At 34.7% G+C, this 22,217-nt stretch overlaps 1 protein-coding gene across 6 annotated transcripts in view; it reads left to right on the top strand.

Moving 5' to 3' along the window:
* The window catches only part of EPHA7 (EPH receptor A7), a 168,465-nt gene extending 146,457 nt beyond the window's left edge, over positions 1-22,008 (top strand). For 2 of the 6 annotated variants that reach the window (XM_059083308.2, XM_059083309.2), the window contains exons 9-17: positions 38-93; positions 4,702-4,827; positions 5,656-5,841; positions 6,422-6,483; positions 8,184-8,393; positions 9,106-9,255; positions 17,790-17,983; positions 19,192-19,347; positions 21,498-22,008. In XM_059083308.2, coding sequence (XP_058939291.1) covers positions 38-93; positions 4,702-4,827; positions 5,656-5,841; positions 6,422-6,483; positions 8,184-8,393; positions 9,106-9,255; positions 17,790-17,983; positions 19,192-19,347; positions 21,498-21,612 — 1,255 coding nt within the window. In that variant the 3' untranslated portion in view covers positions 21,613-22,008. Of the gene's footprint in view, positions 1-37; positions 94-3,389; positions 4,235-4,701; positions 4,828-5,655; positions 5,842-6,421; positions 6,484-8,183; positions 8,394-9,105; positions 9,256-17,789; positions 17,984-19,191; positions 19,348-21,497 lie in introns of those variants that run through there. The other 4 variants (XM_067011488.1, XM_067011487.1, XM_059083311.2 and 1 more) reach the window with 2 other exon arrangements.
* The last annotated feature ends 209 nt before the right edge of the window (positions 22,009-22,217 follow it).

Here is a 22,217-nt window from a genome sequence, read left to right as displayed (position 1 = left end):
GTTGAGAATAATCATCAAAAATCTGATTTTTTTCCAGGCACTGTGGTTATAGCAAAGCTGACCAAGAAGGGGATGAAGAGCTTTACTTTCATTGTAAGTGTTTGGCTTTTCTTTATTATTATTTACCCCAATTAATACAGAAACCTGGTTGTTAATATTGGCATGAATAAATTCCTAATGCATCAGGCTTGAAAATATATCATGAGCTCAAAATGTTACTTTAAAACATTTGAACAAGATATGCAGAATGAAGATCATATGATGTGAATTTTTTAAAAATATATTCAGACATGTAATCTCTCATAAGAAATTTTTATATAACTGCAAGGATATTCAGCAGCTTTTATGTCACAATTGTTCCTTTTGCAAACTTTGCCCAAGTGTTTCATATCATTCTAATAATGATTCATTAAATGTTGCATGTGCCCATGTTGTAGCTCAGGAATTCATTTCAAGTTAGAAGGATAGCCCCCCCCTCTTTTTTTTTTTTTTTTTTTTTGCGGTACGCGGGCCTCTCACTGTTGTGGCCTCTCCCGTTGTGGAGCACAGGCTCCGGACGCGCAGGCTCAGCGGCCATGGCTCACGGGCCCAGCCGCTCCGCGGCACGTGGGATCTTCCCAGACCGGGGCACGAATCCGTGTCCCCTGCATGGGCAGGCGGACTCTCAACCACTGCGCCACCAGGGAAGCCCAGGCCCTTTTTTTTCTACCCAATGAGCGATGATATAATGAAACACTAAGCTAAGGAGTCTCTTTCTCTCCATCTACCGTAAAATGTCCGTCACAGATGATATTTCAAGGGATGTAAATAGTATAATAATAGGATTCAATCCTCTGATGTTTTCCTGTGAATTTGATCTACCTGATTCTTAAAAGTTCATTTTGGAAATAATATCAGAAGAAAGCTCAGGGATTAAAGAAAATAGATGCCCGACTGCATTAATCTTATCGTTGTTGCATGTGGATGGCAAGTGAAAAACTGAGAGCCGTGCAAGTAAATGTTGACTTCTTGCAGTCAAAGTAAAATCCTAACAGGGAAATGATTTTAGTTCTGATAATTGATGATGCTCTTATCCAAACCCATTATTCCTATTTTTAATCCTTGAAAGTATTGAAAAATAATTTTATTTATTATTTATCTTAGTAACCATAATCTTTATGAAAATTTCTCATGGGGAGATAAATTTCCTGTAAATAGCATAAGAATTACATCTATTTTTGTGTTATTTATCAAACTCTTATGTCAGTATCTAAGAAGATATTGTCATATACCCCTTCTAAAGTCACAGGAATATGTAAGCATCAATCAGGGAAATGTGTGGTTGAAAAAACACAAATTGTGAACACCATTATTATCATTCCTAGGTTTCTTCAGTGTGTTATTAATTGTTGAATGAATAGTTCCCTTAACTTTAGTTTTCAAAAGAAAAGTGGCTTTACATATTACATATCCAAATTGATGATGAAACTCTGTAAAATTCCAACCACTGATGGCAGGAAGGGTATTAGGACACTAGAAATTATAGTAAAAGGTATGACCAAAGGGCGCTTTATCGTAAAGTTTAAGTTTCAAAGTCCCTCACTTTCACAGACTCCTTTTCAAGGCCCTGGAAGAGCCCTAGCAAGTTAGTATGTAGAATATTTTTTTCTTAAAGAAAGTATCCCAAATTGTAGAAGGTTCAAGCCCCACAAAACTAAAATCTGCCCCTGATTATGACTGAATACATGTGATTCTGCCCCCTCCCCCCCGGGATGATTTGATATGCTATCCCAATGTCAGTGGGTCCTCTTGCTAATCTGACAGTGATTTTGTGACAAGTCCCAGTAATGAGAGTACCATAGGCCGTTTACACCTAGAGGATATAAAGAAGAAGTGGAAGTTACATTTTTTTTCTCTTTCATGACATGAGAGAATACTTTTAACACTTCCCCAGACAGAAAGGAGAGGCTCAAAACTTGAATGCATTAATTTTTGTATCTAGTTTAAAATGTATATAGAAGGGTGACATAAGACTATAGTTGCTGGAATCCTTGACTCTATCCATATGTGAATAATTTGATGGCAAAATCACTTAATAATACCTTAATCAGTATGTCACTTTTCTTTTCTTTGTTGAGGATATCTGAGACATCCCCAAATGATCAAATGCTGCTGCCTCTTAGTTTTTTTGCTTTTAGCTTTCAGGTTAATGCTGAAGGTAAATTAAAACATGGCTTACCTAAAACATGATGTATAGCCTAATGCTTAATTGTCATCACTCAGTTTTGATATTTTGATACCATTCCCTTTTTTTACATTTGACATCCAATTTGTAATTCGAAAAAAATAAAGCTGCATGTTTTACCTGCTAACATAGGAAAGATAAGCTTGAGGTATATATAAACAGTTTTCATCTCTAGAGCAAAATATCAGTGGTGGTTTTAAGATGTTTAACATTCATGAGAAATGTAAATGAGATATTAAAACACTAAAAAGCTCATACTCTTAAATCAGGAAAAACAATAGACCAAAATATTCAGAAATTACATCAAAATTTTTCTTATTTTAAAGCATCCGTTTTGAAATGAATAATGAAAAAAAAATACAGTACACTTAAGATATCCTATCTTGGTGAATCCTTGATATTTTTGAGTTACCCTTTTCACAAGGATATCTTTTCTTGTCATTTGATGAGAACCAGGCATTTTATTTGATTTTATGACTGTATTTACAATACGTAAAGTACAACACTGTGGTCACCAGCTATTTACAAGTTGGTGTCCTTTTATTCCTTTAGTATACAGACAATTTCCTTAGGTGCTAAGACACCAGATTGAATTTTTACAGAAACATGAAAGCAACCATTTTAGTAGCTTTTAGAGCACTGAATTTAATAGAATGTCCAGTCATTTGTACCAGGTGCCCTCCACTCTCCATGGCCACAAGTGTTCCATTTAAAGATACAAACGCGATGGAGGAGTTTAGTGAAGCAATTCCAATTTACATTTTGTTTCCTCCTACCATTTCTTCTAACAATGTCTTTGAATCTAAGCCGGGCAGTATTTCATGTTTTTATGCCAAAATTGCTCTGGCCTGTCAAAATGTTTTATGACAGCTTGAATAAAGAACCATCAGAGACCCATTTGAGATGCAGAAGGCTACCTCCAATCCAGCTCCCTTATCACAAAACCAAACCAAAAAGAAAAAAAAAAAAAAAACAATGAAAGAAAGGAAGAGAATAAAAAGGGAGAAGATGGCTCATTCTCCATCTGCCTACCAATCTAGGAGGTTAACCTATTGTTTTCTTCCCTTCTCTCTTTTTCTCTTCCCCCCCCTTCCCTGTACTCCTTTTTCTCTCTTTTCTCTTTCTATCCCCTCTCTCTTTTCTTGTGTTTTTTTTTCATGTTCAGCTTTAGTAACAAATGAGCATCTGTCAGTTTTATAGACTGCAACAGTAATTGTTTAAGACAATCAATTTTGGATAAACAATCAACTACAGCAGAATAATTCAAGATTTTAAAATCCCATTTTTCCTTTATACATTCTGCTTCTTTTCGTTTGTTATATGCTTATTTTAAAAATATAATTTCAATTGGATGTGATGACATAAGCACAGTTAGGCTGCAGTGTAATACATAAAGAAATATATTGTTCTCCAAATAGTAAGATTTAATGAAAAGATTGTTCAGTGGCTTTGTTAAAAACAATAAAGTTTTTTTGAGGATACAGTGTATCTTTTCATTGCATTAATATAACCAAATATATGCCTATCTATCTTATCTTTGTCTTTAACCAAATGATTTGATTTGGAATACATTATTGTAATTGATTTAAAGTTGACATAGCATTATCTGTTACCTGCATGCTTCTGGGTGCATTTTAAGAAGATTTTAACTTTTAAGATGATTCTATGTTGTTTGAATTTTGACTACCTTTTCTGAGGCATATTGGCTACCTCCTCATAGCAGTTAAGATCTTCTAGAGCCTTATAATTGAAAGTTCATATAAACCATTCCTCTTTCAAATTGCTGTCATACATGGTTAGCAGATCCCAGGAATATTGTAAATTTTCTAACTTTACTCTGCACTTTGTACATCTGGCCTCTATTGCCCTTCAAGGTGAAGAAGAAACTGTGTCATAGTAGATTTCTCTCTGGTTCTGTGATAGCAGTCCCTCACATCTTGTATTAATTTATATGTCTATGTCAATGGTGGTTGGTCTTTAAAAAAATAAAAGAATAAGTAAGATGTCTAACTGTTTTTAATATTGCTGTCAGTGTAGTAGGCTACCTGTAAATGAAATGTCTTCTTTTCCCAGTGTATTAATTTGATTGATTGACTGAATGATAGATTTACAAATGTGTTTCCAAGTCCATTACAAACCTCAGTATGGCTTGAACTATGCCATGATAGCAGTGAATTTAATTAAACCTCCAGTCTGATAAGAGTCATGTCAGAGAATTTCGGTGATGTCCTTCTTTAATTTACTGGAAAAGCAATTCAGTTAGTAAACTATGAGCTGGATCCTATGTTACCTATAGAAGCTTGCAGATAATACCTATACGCCCGCAGACTGAAGTAGTCTGTTAAAACTGCTGTGAATCAGGTGATGTGGAAGCAAGTTCACTGTTCCAAGGAGCACTCTGCATAATGAAATTCCTGGGCTGACTGCACAATAAGTGCTTTGCTTCATCACAGTCATGCTTTCTTACATCATTACAGTTAAATTTCCAGGCACCAAAACCTACATTGACCCTGAAACCTATGAGGACCCAAATAGAGCTGTCCATCAATTCGCCAAGGAGCTAGATGCCTCCTGTATTAAAATTGAGCGTGTGATTGGAGCAGGTAAGGCTGTTGTAGCTTCCTTGTTCAGCTGTTCCATTTAGCCAAGATCGAAAGTCATACATCATAATGACAGGCAAATAATTATAACTCAAGTATAGAACCTTTGCATCTACCTGAACTGTTAGAAGCAATGAGCCTGTACTTGTTTATGAAATCTTAAGAAAAAAAGTGAAAAAGAAGCATGTGGTGCAGAGAATCGTGTATCTTTTGTCTTCTGTTGGATTTTTAAGATATCGTTCTATTATAAGCTATTTCATAATAGTTCTGGCCTGTCCAAGAAATGACTTCATATTTAAAATAATTAGAATGTCCCGAATTTTGCTGGAATATGCATCTCCTCTGACTTGATTTACCATTGTCCTGCTAAACTTTAGGTATTAACCCTTGTGCTGTGTAATTCCATGTAGAAAATTAATATGTATAAATTATTTAAAAGGAGCATTATTTTCTATGGATACAATGTATCTTCAGAATAATTATACATTTTTGGATCAAGTCCATTAAATCTAGCAGACATAAATAGATATGAATTCCAGATTTTTAAATCTTTGAGAAGTATTTGCTTCTCAAGCTGTGAAAACAACAGCAATGTTTAGAATTTGCTACTGTGCCCTTATACTCTAATAAGCAGTGTACATTATGCAGCGTATTTCAAACCTGAATGTTGTTTCTGAAAGAGTTTTTGTTAACCCAGTTAAAAAAAATAATAGTTTGTGTAACAGATAGTTTAGGAAAGTTTAAAAGTGCATTTAAAGAATTTAATGCATTTACTTTGAGAGAGGAAATATTCCTGAAATTAAAATACACCTGCCTGTTCTGTTACTTCAGGAGAATTTGGAGAAGTCTGCAGTGGTCGTTTGAAACTTCCAGGGAAAAGAGATGTTGCGGTAGCCATAAAAACCCTGAAAGTTGGTTACACAGAAAAACAAAGAAGAGACTTTTTATGTGAAGCCAGCATCATGGGGCAGTTTGACCACCCAAATGTTGTCCATTTGGAAGGGGTTGTTACAAGAGGTAGCTATTGATTATATATTTCATTTATCCAGTGAACTGTCAGAAATTAGTGTTATTTCATAGATACTAAAAAATCAAATTGTAAATACATTGCATATTCTTAATGAATTTTTTTTCTTGATATGTAACTGACTAAATTTTCTTTTGTGTTACCACCTCAGAAAAAAAATCAGGATAAAGGAATGCAGGTTTAGAGCTAAAGAATATATCTGATAGATAGATGGAGTGACAGATATTTTCATTTAGCTTCAAAGCCACAAAAGTGATACAGTTTAGTCTTCACATTTTCTGTAAAGTGTCATTTTCTCTGAGTTTTGTTCACAAAGCAGGAGTCAGAAGAACACATTGACTTTTACTGTTTAATTTTGTGAATCATGACCACGTTCCAAACAGACAGTTAATGACTCTTTGCCTTTAGCAGCACTAAAAGCGTTAGAAATACTCACCACCCACCCAGTCAGTCTTTCAAAAGAGCACCATGTATTTTATCCGGAGTGAGAAGGAGGATAAATACGAAGTTTAGATTACAGTTTTGGAAGCAACACTGTTTTTTCTTATGTATATATTTTTGTAATTTTAGGGAAACCGGTCATGATTGTAATAGAATTCATGGAAAATGGAGCCCTAGATGCATTTCTCAGGGTAAGTAACAAAGTTATTCTCCCATTCTAAATATACATGCTACCAATGTAATTTTCTGAACTTTTCTTTGCAGTGTAAAATGTGAACAGTATAAACTTTAACGGGTCACAAAATTGTCTTTGAAAAGCAGATTAAAAGAGTCTTAGACTGGATTGAACTAAAATATTTTTGAGCATTTAAGTGATACAATGTAGTTAAAAAATAGTCTCCATTGGGCTTCCCTGGTGGCGCAGTGGTTGGGAGTCCACCCGCCGATGCAGGGGACGCGGGTTCGTGTCCCGGTCCGGGAGGATCCCACGTGCCGCGGAGCGTCTGGGCCCGTGAGCCGTGGCCGCTGAGCCTGCGCGTCCGGAGCCTGTGCTCCGCAATGAGAGAGGCCACAACAGTGAGAGGCCCGCGTCCCGCAAAAAAAAAAAAAAAGTTTCCATTGCCATATTACCACAGGTATGGATACCTGAAGCCGTGTAATTTGAATACCTGTCGTAGCGTAGCATTTTACTTTTTCAGTACAATTATAAATGAAATACAGACATAATACAGAGAAGACTGAGAAGTGAGATAGCCATTCCATGTTGGTAGGATGATCCCAGCTCGTCTCTGTGGAACCATTTCTGTTATATTGTTATGTGAACACCAAGCCTAAAATAAAGAATTATGAACCTTTTTTAGAATTACAAGTATGTTATTTTTATAAATAATAAATTCTAAACGTAAAAACATATGTATTTTTACATTCAGAGACTTTCCACCTAAGAACGTGAACACATGTTAACATTTTTTTTCAAATGCAAAGAGAAAATAATGAGAACATACATGATCTAGAATGATAAGTTCAACCCAGTTTAATAAGGATTCAGAGGATTTCGAGAGGTCTTTATTGCTGCATCTTGATGATATGCAAGATGCAACTGTCATCTTGCATATGACCTGCAAGATGATATGCATAACTGTCAACTCAGGAAGAAAGCATCACCTAGCAGGCTCATCTGCTCAATCCATGGTCCTCATGCACCGTATCTGTAATTCAATTGGAGAAATCTGTGGCTTAAAAATATATGGTGGCCAGTTGGTTGCAAAGAGTGCTCAATTCTACTTGCTAGTACGTGTATTTTAGAGAATCTTGGTTATAAGTAATGTACCTACGGATAGCAATGAAAAGTGTAAAATGAAAACCAAGTCAGCCAGTATAATCGTTTTCTACCTCTTAGTTTCTCTTCATCTTTACTCAAAAGCTTTTTCACCTTTACATTTTTAACCATTTGCAGAAAGAAAGCTAATATATGTATCTTTATCCCTTTTATATTTTTAGATTATTTGTGTAATTTTTGGCAAGTGAGGAAAACAGTTAGCTGTCAGGGATCATTTTTTTTTTTTTATATTCCATTCCCTAACTTCCATTTAAAAAGTAGCATATACTTTTGGATTTGCACAATCTGAAATTATTATTAGTTAATTTTAACAACACATCCATATAAATAACTAAATGATTATCAGAACTCTATTTTATATTACCTGACTATCTATCAAGTTAAATCAGCACCTGTTATGTTTTTCACTAGTGTCTACACTACATAGAAAATTAACTGGTGATTCCTAGTATACAATAGAAAATGACTAGGGTGGAGACATTTTTCATGGTGATTTTTTTTTTTCCCTTTCAAAGTATAGCTAACTGGACTTTCATTTTTGTCTTCCTGTAGAAACACGATGGGCAATTTACAATCATTCAGTTAGTAGGAATGCTGAGAGGAATTGCTGCTGGAATGAGATATTTGGCCGATATGGGATACGTTCACAGGGACCTTGCAGCTCGTAATATTCTTGTCAACAGCAATCTTGTTTGTAAAGTGTCAGATTTTGGCCTGTCCCGGGTTATAGAGGACGATCCAGAAGCTGTCTATACAACGACTGTAAGAAAAAGTCTATTACTGCACCTTTTCATATTCCTGCGATTTTCCTACCAAGAAAGCAGGGCCTAATAATACAAAACTAAATGGGAGAAAAGAGGCAAATTGATCTCAGCTTTTTGTTGTTGCTATTTTTTTTCCTTTGGAAGAATCTTTGTTGCTTTTACAATCTACATATAGGCTAAGATGATAAGTAATGATAAAAATGAGAACAGCTTATTTTATGTTGGGATGTTCATATAAATAATATACACATACAATATTTGGTTACTAGCAGTCATAATTGTAGCAGAAAAATATCCCATTTTAATAAAGGTTTTAATAAAAGATTAACTATGCTAATTCTTATAACTTTTGTAAGGTTAGAAAAAGAGAAAATATGAGGATTTACTTATATACTATTGATATTATTCCAATATTTCATTCCATTTTAGTAGCTGTTTTGTCTAATTTGTCATTGTCCTTTCGACTAGACTCTTGCCCTACAACCACATAGGTCCATTATTGATTTGCCTTAAAAATGAAAACTTAAGGTGACATTTTAAAAAACAGATTAGTAACTTTAAATGCACTTAGAGAAATTCAAGATGAATAGACCTGATACTGCTGAATTGCCAACCAAATACACAAGTGTTTAACTGTAGCTTAATGGTTCTGCTATAAATGTTTTATACATTATTATACATACTTAAAATGTCAATTTCTTTTTATACAGGGTGGAAAAATTCCAGTGAGGTGGACAGCACCTGAAGCCATCCAATACCGGAAATTCACATCAGCCAGTGACGTATGGAGCTATGGAATAGTCATGTGGGAAGTTATGTCTTATGGAGAAAGACCTTATTGGGACATGTCAAATCAAGATGTAGGTGTTACACTACTTAAACAAAAAGGATTTATTTAATACATTAATATTCATATTATGGGAATGTGTAAGTAATGGCTCATAAGAAGAAACTTTTACAGAATCATAAAAAGATGATTGCTGACTTTTCACAATTATTACCACAAATTACCACAATAATTACCATAAATTAGTGGTTCAATTAATTTCATTTTGTCTTCATTTTGAAGAATTGTTTTTTCTTTTTTTATTTAAATTCTCTGGACATAATAGAAGCCTGCAAAGGATATTTCTCCTTAATAAAGGTAATCATGCTGAGCTTGCACACCTGTAGTGGGAGAGTCACATGAATAAAAGAATCATTTGTGGAGGGGAGGGTGAGGAAGGTTGTGTTTGATTTTGTTGTTGAAGCTTGTCTTTCTTTTTTTAATTTCCTGATAAAATCTGTTTAAATTATCTACTGTTCATTGATTTACTTAAATTTTAATTTCATGAGATAACCTAGATTTTATGATCAATATTGGTGTTTCATAGTGATATTTTAGAATGTAATCACAGTGGGACTATCTTTGGAAATTTCTTCTAAAAATACAACTTATTAAATGTGTATCTTGTTACTAAGGCATAAGATACGTTGTTATCCTTTAAGAAGCTGATGATAGTTATTGAGTGTATACATCTCACACCAAGAAACCATTTATAAAACAATATAGCGTAAGTGCAAGTAAATGTTTGCTTCTCTGAGTTGAATTTTACGAAATTAACATTTTTGTAAGCCAGAAGCTTTCAAGTACTGGCAGATTCATATGGCTTAATTTATTGAAAATATGAGTGAAATTTAGATAAAAGTAGAGCTAATGTAAAATCTAGGAAGGTACCCTGGATTTGAACTAGAAATATGGAGAAGACCTTGGTTCATAGTTGATTAGAGAATTCGCCAAGGGAGCCCTTTGGAAAGTCCAGAAATAAAGGCTTAGTGAAGTGTATGGGGACCAACCAAATAGACTCCTGTGCATCTCCTAAAAGGGAGATGCATACATCGTTAGTGATTTGAAATGAAGGTTAGGTTGGGGCAAATTGATGAAAGCTTTTTTTTGAAGGAATTTGGAAATGGTAAAATTGCATGCTCTTGAAGAATAGAGTAAAAAAATAAGTGGTGCTTGAAGAAATTCTATATTACCATTGAAAAGAAGGATGTGACGAGCAAACCGGTTTGGAGTAGTCAATTCTCAAGGTACTATAAACATGGACAGCAATAGACGCTGACTAACATTAAAGTTGAGTTATTTTTCAAAAACAGATCATGGTCATTGTTATATAAAATTAGTATCTCTTTTTTATTTTAGAATTTTCCACATCAAGTTCCTATGGTTCTTAAAACTTATAAATAGCTATTTTTAGACAACTAAAATGAGACTGCTTGTTGGTAAGGTAATTTTCAATACATTTTTTAAACAAATTTTTCCATTGGCTGAAAAATTCACAGCCTAAAGAGGGGGAGCTTTGAAATCAGTGAAATCTTTTGCTATTTCGAATTGAATAATGACATACAATTTTTTTATTTGGGTTTTTTTGTTTTTTTGGTTTTGGTTTTGGTTTTTCAAAGATAAAAGTCTGAATGATGAGTCCGTTTGGCAGAGGCAAAGTTGTTAATATTTGACAGGTCTCAGTGTCAAAGATTTCATGGACTGTCAAAATGTGGGCAAACAAATCCTTGGGGCAGAGAAAGAGAAATATTTACATTTCCCTAGACACTCGGTAGAGTTTCATTTCTTTTGACACCTTCCTTCTGTACTAGATTCAAACATAAAGGGAATGACAGGAATATAAGATGACTTAAATTCAAAGTTTGCTTAACTTCTAAAAATAAATAATAGAAATGGTTAAGAAGAAAAAAAATAAATATCTTCAATTTAGTTTTTAATATTCCCTATTGTTTTTGTTGAAAATTAAATATCATAAATGTATATTTAGTCTATCAAGCATTAATAAATATTTTTACTGATAAAATGAAATTTTTATAGGCACAATGAAGTTTACTTCTGACCTAGAACATTTTAGCACCATCTTCTTTTTTTAATCACAAAGGTCTGAATTATTAAATTATTAAATTCAAACACAAGAAATTACCTATGCAGTTCAGTTTTTATAGTGAAATTGATATTAATATTCTTCTTAAAGCATAATATTCATTATTTTATACTTATGTTAAACTGGCAATATACAAATGGTGGAAAAAAACTGGATAATTTAAAATAATGAATTCCATTCTAGCAAAAAAATTCTCTAGAGAAAAGTTTTTTCTTGGAGTCTCTGGGTAGGAGACCATAGAGAGACTTAAGTGACCTGCCAACTCCCTGATGCATATGGAAATCCTCTGTATATGTGAATATATGCTATTTTTCTGGGAATGTTGCTATAATCAGATATTCAGAGACATTAATGTTTTAAAACTCAGTCTAGATTGATCGAGAGAATCACCCTTGATTGAATCAACTCACTTTATATTGTTTAAATTTAGTTGCTAGAAATTTGTTAGGGATTTTAGAAAGCCCTCAAATTTCAATACCTTGGATTACAAGAGACTTTTCTTAAGTCACCATGAGAACAGGATCTAAATTGATAGTTAATATTTGTCAGGAACTCCACAGAATTCTAGGCTGAAAGCTAAATAAAGTGAGATTTCTGTGATCACTCTGAAGAAATAAAAAAGTCCCTTAGTATCCATGGGACATTAGTTTCAGGACTTTGGCAGATACCAAAATCTGAGTATGCTCAAGTCCCTTATACAAAATGACATCGTATTTGCACTAAACTTGTGCCCATCCTTCTGTATACTTTAAATTATCTCTAGATTACTTATGATACCTAATACAATATAAATACTATGTAAATAGATGTGAATACAATGTAAATGCAGTGCAAATAATTACTGGCGTGTGGCAAATTCAAGTTTTGCTTTTTGGAATTTTCTGGTTTTCCTTTTTCTTTTGAAATGCTTTCATCCATGGCTGCCGAATCTGAAGATGTCGAATCCTCCCAGGATATGGAGGGCTGACTGTATTGTAAAATCAATGAGGTAGATAGTGCCAGGAGGCTTTAGTTGCACTCTAAAGCAGGGAATAAGCAAGAAAATCTTGGGAAAAGATAATATGCATATGTATGAAGTTACCCACACCCAAATAGGTTTATCACAGGATTACTGCTCATTGTTTTTCATGTGCCCATAAATTTCCTGAGTTTTAACTGCAATGGAAGCAGTTAGAATCTAGGTATTTGCAGTTAAAAACAAGAAGGTAGGCCTTCCCAATAAATTTCCAACTTTCATTCTTCTTTAAAATCTGTAGGTGTTTAGCCCTTTCCATTAATGACCTTTCAAAGACAGAACTTGTATGTATAAATGCAGTCAAATATAATGCATAATACACGAATTGGAAATACTTATATTTGGCATTCACAGAAGCTGTCTTTTAGTTGAATTTATGTCTTAATTAGTCCGAATATAATTTTCATAGTCAAATTATGAAATTTTAAAATTCTTCATTATATGGATTACTTTTTTTCCTGTTTATAGTACTCAGCAAAGTCATTTCTTCTTACTTTAAGGTAGGCCAATAAATCATCCAATTTACTGGTAGGTAGTCACAAGGATGGTAAAAAATGAAGCATCCATAAAGAGAGGAGACATAAAGATAATTCTTTAAAGTGGTCCATGAAAAGACATTTAAGAGCTCTGAAAATATAATATGCTTGTAACTAAGTTTAGTCTCAGCTAAACTGTGGGCCCTCACCTTTTCCTTTTAAAAGTCACCACTGATTTATTACTTTATTTATATTAAGATATAAAAAATTGTGGATTTTTTGGTAAAACTTTGCTGTAATCCTGTATGTGGGGTCCAAAATATTTAATTGCATAAAATGGGTCATGTTATTGTGAGGTTGATGAGATGAAAATGGGCATAAATGGAGAACAGAAGCCAATCATGTTATCTCCCATTTTGAGTTATTACAGGCCCATTATCATGGGGTCTGTCTGTGCTCCTTTTTCTCTTAACTAGTGTCATACTGTAGTAATACTGAAATACATCTCGGCAAGGAAATGTGTGTTTTCCAAGTATTTCTCTGCAGTCCAAGAAGTGTCCCCTGTTGGATCCCAGTGTTCTTTTAAAATGTCATTTACCCTAGTCACTTCCTATTCCTCTGGGAATGATCTAGAATTAGAAATTGCTATGAATATTTTCCTTTTTTTCTTTGACTTTTATTATAATTCTAAGGCTAGATCTCGACAGGCAAATCCAAGGGGTTTCTAGTAATTTCACAAAAAGATGTTTTAAATGAATTCCATGGATAATTACGTTACGCTTTAAGAAGTGTAGGATCAGTCATCTTACTGTGTGTTTTGTTGTTTCTGAGAACACGTAACTCTTTGCGCAGCACACTTTTTGTTTTCCCAGTTGGAAATATAATGCAGCTCTCAACAGCATGGGCTCTGGTCAGACAGCCTCCATCAAATTCTGTCTCTTCTACTGACAGCTATGTGATGTTTTCCCGGTGCTTAACTTCTCAGCACCTCCGATTCTTTGTCTCTAGAATCAATATAATAATACTTGCGTAATAAGGTTTTTGTAAAGATTAAATGAGATAATTAAAACAATACTAATCGTATAGTAAGTATTCAATAATTATTTACTATGATTATTGTATCCTTAAAAGATAACTTGTTTCTCTGGCAGGCTAACCAGATAAAACCCGCGGAACCTCTATTCTCAGTTGCTGGCTGAATCATCCCTTGAGGGCGGGTTTATCCTCAACAGGCTTGCCTTGAATTATGCCAAACTATGCTCTATAGAGACCAAGGTTCCCAGCACGTATCTCTGGTGCCCCTGTAGGTAGGAGCGTGATTGTTAATGGCAACTCTGGAGTCCCAAAGTCCATTCCCAGTCCAGAGCATCTCTTATTTTAATTATACTTTGCTGCTGCTCCTTTAAAAATGTGTAAACCACTGTGTTTTTGAGAGCTAGAAGTTTCATTTTGTGTTGATAAATGTTCTCTGTTCTAATACTAGGAATCGTCAACATTCTGTAGTGCAATAGGATAACTACAGAAGTTTACTAACTCTTTCATTCCTGTAAGAGTTATTTCATGTTACTTTATTCATTGGCACAAAGATTTACGAATATATCGTGCTCAAAGCCAAAGAATTCTAATTGGAGAGCTGTTGAAGGGTATTTTGTCAAGAGGATCATGATAAGGTTTAGATGCACGTTTAAAAGATTTTTTAGAGGGAAATAATCAAGGAAAGATTTCTCTACCTGCATTGTTCCTTTCAGAACTTCTGAGAAAAAGCTACAAGTGGGGAAATAGGAGGTGGTAGAAAATAATAAGCATTGCCCCAATCTTATGAGCTTGGGGGTGGAGTCCGATCAATTCAGAAAAATACTGCATATGTTCAGATACAATCAACCTCAAAATAGAGGAAAGCCACTCTTTTCCCCGTAAAAAAAAAAATGTTTACTATTTGAATATATAAAGTTTTACCAGTTATTAATTTACTTATTCACAACTTGAGCCACTGTTTAAATAACTTAATCCAGCTTTCCAAAACACATTATTTTCAGTTTTATCTAACTTGTTTAACATAGAGCACTTTTGAATCCTAAAATAGCACTGTCCCTGGAGTGTTATGCAAAGCCACATGAAATTCTTTGCATTTAAAAGTTTTTATTTTAATTTAATTCCTCCTGTAGTTATATGTTGGTGATCTTTACAGAGGTCCCATTTGTGTATGTTTTCTTGTGTGCTTTCTAAAGGGATGTTATAGAGGAATGTTTACAATGATATCCAACATTTGTAGTTAGAGTCATAAACAGGAATTTTTTTTTTTTTTTTTTTTTTTTTTTGTGGTACGCGGGTCTCTCACCGTTGTGGCCTCTCCCGTTGCGGAGCACAGGCTCCAGACGCACAGGCTCAGCGGCCATGGCTCACGGGCTCAGCCGCTCCGCGGCATGTGGGATCCTCCCGGACCGGGGCACGAACCCGTGTCCCCTGCATCGGCAGGCGGACTCTCAACCACTGCACCACCAGGGAAGCCCAGGAAAATGTTAAAACTTCTCTCATATGACTTTCACTAGCATTCAATACCAACACTGATTAAAGTCAGTTAACGCTAAGGTGTTTTCTCCATATCTGTTATTCAAAATAAAGTACTGAAGGAAAGATCCCATAGTGTGAGACTTGGTAAAGACATAACTACATAACTATGGGATAATGGCTCCATTACTGCAAAAATAAATATATATTTATGTGTTGCATTTTAATCTATTATGTTCATGGTATTTTCTACCACACTTCCCACCACCCCATACCTATTTAATAAATCAAATATAAAGGTAACATTTTAAAAATTGTTGTATTCAAAATTAATAATAAACTTTAGGGTAAATAAGCTTTAAAACAAAAGTACATAAGCAAAAATAAATAATTTTCACCAACCCACTAACCTAGTTTTCAGAGTAAAGCCATTTCCAATTACAGCACTGTGTATGTGTATATATATATATATATATATATATACACATACACAGAGGTAGAGAGATATCCATATCCATATACGAAAAAATACTTGTACCATTTGAGTAAATTGTATTTAGGAAGTAGTATCATCAGAAAGTGGTGACTAATTGCCTGTGCATGTAAGAGTGTCTAGATTGTTCTCATTTCAGCTCTCTGGATGGGATGACTGGAAGTGTCATTAATTGAAACAGTAAGAGCTTTGGGGAAAGGTAAAAAAAATTCAATTTTAAATAAAGTATGAAGTTCCTATGGAAAATCCAGGGGAAGATATCTAGTAAACTAATGGACTTACAGCCTAGTGACCAGGGGAGATTTGGGGCTGAAGATTTTATACTTATGAAATTTTTCAAAAATTACTCTAAGTTTATCTCTTTACCTTTTAAACTTTATCAATTTGCGTTTATAAATTTTCCTTAGAGAAAAGTGGACACTGTTTTTCTTATACAGAGGATTTTCTCTAAAAATTGTTGATGCTAGCTACTTTATTTATTCCATCCTACAACCTTTTACATTTTAATGTGCTATTCTTGAATGTCAGCAAGCATCTTAAGGATATGTTTCCCTACAAATAGTAGGTTCACTGACGTTTCTTAAAGCCAGCTTTTGTCTGCCTACTTTAGTCCTGTTTTCTTCAAAAACTCAGGGTTACCTCTTTTTTTTTTCCAGAGAGCCATTTTTTCCTACATTTCTATTACTATTATGCTCGTATCAAAGGATTTGTTAATCCCTCTTGAATAATATTTTGATGTTTTACAAGTTCTTCTTATTTGCGTTTTTTTGCTTTCCTATTATTTTCCCTGTGCTGCTCAGATTTGTAACAATGTCTGATTTTAAAATCTTTTTTTGCTTTCCATATAAATAAAAAACCCAAGTCTAAATAAGTAAGTTTTGGACTTTCTGATTGCCGTGTACAAATGTTTATGGAGGCTTAGTTTGCATTAACATTCAAAGCTTGATACAAATAGCCTCTTAGGCTGTTAATAGATATAAATGGGTAGTGATGGGCTGATAAAAGTTTAACAGCCAGCACTCTGAGTGGGAAACTGATTTGTAACCTTTCCCAATTTCCTGGTATAAACCTTTCCTCCCTCCATCCCTCAAGGCTGGTTTCAGTCTGCCTGTGTGAGGTCACAGAACTTGGAGTTGGGAAGTGATCCAATCACCTTTATGAACAGTACAAATCGGTTCTAGCACAATACTGTATCTTGTAACACTATACACTTCATAAGTATATAAGCTTCATATTGTTTAAAATAATAGTGTGGTTGGTAACATTTTCTGTCATGGTACCTTCACATATTTGGATATCTTGTTGAAAAGTATCATTTGAACTCTTCAAAAAGTGAAACTTTGTGGTAGGGGCTAATTCTGGGTAACTCAGACCTTCTTTTTACAACTTGAGGAACTCATAAATGTATGGGAAGATATGTACATGCACAGCTATATACAATAAAATCGTTCCGTTAACATCTTCCCTTTTGAAAAGCTCTGGGATGACATTAAAAAAGTTTCCCTCTGGGGCTTTCCTGGTGACAAAGTGGTTGAGAGTCCTCCTGCCGATGCAGGGGACACAGGTTCGTGGCCCGGTCTGGGAAGATCCCACAGGCCGCGGAGCAGCTGGGCCCGTGAGCCATGGCCGCTGAGCCTGTGCATCCGGAGCCTGCGCTCCGCAACGGGAGAGGCCACAACAGTGAGAGGACCGCGTACCGCAAAAAAAAAAAAAAGTTTCCATCTGTTGCGCCCTGGGTGAGCTTAATTGCTGCTCCCTATTGCTGAATTAACTAGGAAATGTCATCATACCCTGCGCTTCATGCACCCCTTAATAGCATGCTGAATATCCATGGATGTTTTGGAAAAAATTAGTCTTTTGCATAGCAGTGTACTTTACTCTTATCTGGATAAATCACTTTGCCTCCTGGACAATTCATTTGATTATAATTGAATCTCAGTCAGTAATATTTTAATGTCCTTTTGGCTATTAGGTTATAAAAGCAATAGAAGAAGGTTATCGCTTACCAGCACCCATGGACTGCCCAGCTGGGCTGCACCAGCTGATGCTGGATTGTTGGCAGAAGGAACGTGCGGAAAGGCCAAAGTTTGAACAGATAGTTGGAATTCTAGACAAAATGATTCGAAACCCAAATAGTCTGAAGACACCCCTGGGAACGTGTAGTAGGTAAGAAATAGCTAAAGAAATGAAATCTGGGAGAAATTCAAACTGCATATGAACCATTTATTTCCTTAGCCCCACCCCAATGGCAAATCGACATTTGTGTTAAATTATTAAAGTCCATGTTAAATTTCTTATCTTTATAGAAGTTTTAATTTTTTTTTCTTTTCAGATGGCTTGCCTTAGTTAAATCAGTGTTTAAAGAGATCTATTCATTGTTATTGCCTTAAATAAAATTTATGATGAATATCACTGGCTGTCATTTTAGAAAAATTTCTCAAATGGATTTGTGTGATTAGGTGGCATTTCACATTTTCAAATTATCAATATTACATGGATTTTTCTCGCTCTTGCCCTATTTTTTTATTATATCCATATTATCTATTGGATTGTTTTGCTTTGAGTTTCATAGTAAAATGATCCCATGAAGTTAAAGATTATTAAGGTAATTCAATACATGATTTAAGAGGTATACCCATTAAAAAGAACCTAACCGCCCCATGCATGCTTCATGGTAATGGTAATGTAGATTAGTAGTTATTCGGCTTCAGCTGCCAGGTAGACCTGTTGCTCTGTCGTCTGTACTGTAGTCAGGCCCTTCCTTGTGGAGGTGTATGAACTCACAAGGTGCACAAGGGGTGCCATTAGTACAGTGGGTGCGTTATGTTCTCAAAAGCACCCTCTGAACAAATTAGTTCACAGCCAGATGTACTTTCTTTACTCCCAGCAAATGAACAAATATTTACTGATTACAAATATTGTTGGCCATACTCTGAAAAGTACATGGAAGATGAAATCTGCTGGTCATCATATCTAAATAAAATAGAAATTTTGTAGTTAGTAGGGTTTTTTTCTAAACTTGTGTTATGGAGGTATGGGTGATTTACAACGTGTTAATTTCTGCTGTACAGCAAAATGATTCAGTTATCCATATATATACATTCTTTTTCATATTCTTTTCCATTCTGGTTTATCACAGGATATTGAATATAGTTCTCTGTGCTCTACAGTAGGACTTTGTTGTTTATGCATTTGGAATTATTGGGCAAACTTTACACATTAGATTTTTATTAGCATATCTGTTTATTTGTTATTAACAATATCAATTAAAATATGTAATTTTATTTTTTTATATCCTTATTTTTGTGGGTCTAAGGCATGCTTTCTTTCGTAATTCATGAAGAAAATTGCTTTTCTGTATTATTCTCACCCAGGCCAATAAGCCCTCTTTTGGATCAAAACACTCCTGACTTCACTGCCTTTTGTTCAGTTGGAGAATGGCTACAAGCTATTAAGATGGAAAGATATAAAGATAACTTCACAGCAGCCGGCTACAACTCCCTTGAATCAGTCGCCAGGATGACTATCGAGTAAGCTTAAACCTGCAAAATTATATTGAAGAATGTATCAGGTGCAATCCAAATGTTAGACTTTAGGTCATCTTCCATATATTAAAGAGGTATGAACCCTAAAATCAGGGAGAAAAGTATCCCTTTAATAAGTGCCTACTATGTCCCAGGCGTGTTGCTAAACAGACTTCTGAACGTACAATATCTTTTTTAACCTTCATGGCAACAAATTTATTAAGTCAGTAGTTTTACATGCGACAAGGCTAAGGCTCAGAGAATTTAAATATTTGCCCTAAACTGACTCAATCGTAAGTGGTAGCTAATTTGTCTCCATAGCCAGAGTTCAAATCACCACCCAGTGAGACGTCCTCTTTCATTAAACGCTGTATTATCTATCTTTTTAATTTTTATTTTATACTGGGGTAGAATTGATTAACAATGTTGTGTTGGTTTCAGGTGTACAGAAAAGTAATTCAGTTATACATGTATAACTATTCTTTTTCAAATTCTCTTCACATTTAGGTTATTACAGAGTATTGAGCAGAGTTCCCTGTGCTATACAGTAGGTCCTTGTTGGTTATCTATTTTAAATATAGCAGTATATTCATATCAATCCCAAACTCCTGCTGTATTATTTAGATTCCTAGTCACTGGGGAAACTTTCTCCATTGCAAAAGAGGATTTCTTTCACCGTGTTTGTATCAGACATTAAAAATCTCGAAATTTCAATACCAAAATGCATTATGAAATCCAGTATGAGCACTTTCCGAAGAGGTCAAAGGACGCCTAATTCAATTAACCATAATAAGAATTTAACTTAAGTTTTGGAAGGTTTGTGATTGATTGATTTTTTTTTTTTAATTGAAGAATGACCTGATAAAACAGTTTTTGAAATTGCTCTGAACTGGAGGTAAAAAGAACTAAATATTTCTTTCCGGCTCTATAACTGATTATGTGGTCTTAGGAAATAAATACATTTAGTATCTCTGGACCTCAGCTTCCTTGGCTGCAGCATAACTCTTACAGGCAATGCAGTTCCTCTCAGTCAGTGTGTTTGAAAATGGGAAACAATTATCAAGGTTCTTTTAGTGGGATGCTATTTATGTACTGTTGGGAGAAGTGTTTCACATTTTTCAGATGAGAAGAAAGCCAGCAATCACATACTCTTTCCTGGCATGTCAGGAAATGGCATATACATGAATTTCAGCACGTACATGGTCTCTCGTTTGGTTTTCTGCTAGGCACCACGTGGGTAGAGCTGATGTAATTACACCTATCTCTCCAAAGTAATCTACTCCCCTGAAAAACTGTGCTTCTCAAGGTCTTATTAGACCACAGTTATGAAATATCGCAGTACTCTACTGTGGCTATATTTTAGCTACTTGTAAATACCTGAGCTCAGTCTTTTTGGCTAATAGATACAGCTGGCATATGGCAAATTTAGGCTATTAAACATAGGTATTGCACACTTTAAGGAATTTTTGTTTTCCAAAATGTGGTCAAATGATTGTACTAAACTGAAATATACAACCAATAATATGCTCAGGATTACCACACGTTAATTAAACTCATTATAATACTTTGTATGATCCTTGATTATTCTTGATCTACTAAAGCCATGCAATGTTTCCATTCATACTATATCCTATTTAAACAGTGAAATAGTTTAAACTTTCCTTAGGTTCAAGAATACTACATTTCAAGTAACGTTTCCTAGCTGTACCTTAAGTTAATAATAATTTTAAGGCTTTGATAATTTCTTAAATAAAATGTCAAATCAAAGAAGTCCCTGGTGGTCCAGGGGTTAAGACTCAGTGCCTTCACTGCCTAGGGCCCGGGTTTGATCCCCGGTCTCGGGGAGCAACCCCACAAGTCGCGCATAGCGGCCAAAAAATAAAGTCACCTCACCCTGTTAAAAAAAAAAAAGGTCAAATAGTTTAAAAATAACTGATCATGACTAATTGAGATCCTGAGTAGCAGGGTTTTACAAAGGATAATGTTGATGCAGGTTGCCAATCCAACCCACTGTGGGAATAGGATCTTACTATCCAAGAACGCCAAGATAAGATGTGTGCCCAAGATAAACATATTAATTAAAGAGTTGATGACAGTTTAGTACCAAATAAAATTTTTGTAAGGTAACTAATAAAAACTGCATTTGTCTTTTTCAGGGATGTGATGAGTTTAGGGATCACGCTGGTGGGCCATCAAAAGAAAATCATGAGCAGCATTCAGACTATGAGAGCACAAATGCTCCACTTACATGGAACTGGCATTCAAGTGTGATAAGCGTTTCTCCCTTATGAGGGAGACTATGGACCACGAGAGAACAGTACTGGCCTTCAGTATATGCGTAGAATGCTGCTAGCAGACAGTTGATATCCTGGGTCCTTCCTACAGTGAAGAGAAGATTTAAGAAGCACCTATAGACTTGAACTCCTAAGTGCCACCAGAATATATAAAAAGGGAATTTAGGATCCACCATTGGTGGCCAGGAAAACAGCAGTGACAATAAACAAAGTACTACCTGAAAAACATCCAAACACCTTGAGATCTCTAACCTCCTTTTTATCTGATAGACTTTTTAAAATGTACATAAAGAATTTAAGAAAGAATATATTTGTCAAATAAAATCATGATCTTATTGTTAAAATCAATGAAATATTTTCCTTAAATACGTGATTTCAGACTATTCCTTTTTAAAATCATTTGTGTTTATTCTTCATAAGGACTTTGTTTTAGAAAGTTGTTTATAGCTTTGGACCTTTTTAGTGTTAATCTATGACACATTACTACACTGGGTACCTTTGAAAGAATCTCCAATTTAAAAAAAAAAAAGCATAGCATGATTGAAGATATATCTCTGTCAGAACAATGGTATCCCTTTTGTG

Source organism: Kogia breviceps, chromosome 13 (genome assembly GCF_026419965.1).
Source record: "Kogia breviceps isolate mKogBre1 chromosome 13, mKogBre1 haplotype 1, whole genome shotgun sequence".
Classification (NCBI taxonomy): domain Eukaryota; kingdom Metazoa; phylum Chordata; class Mammalia; order Artiodactyla; family Physeteridae; genus Kogia; species Kogia breviceps.
Note: the sequence above shows the minus strand (reverse complement) of the source record. Positions and strands in the feature narration are given on the sequence as shown.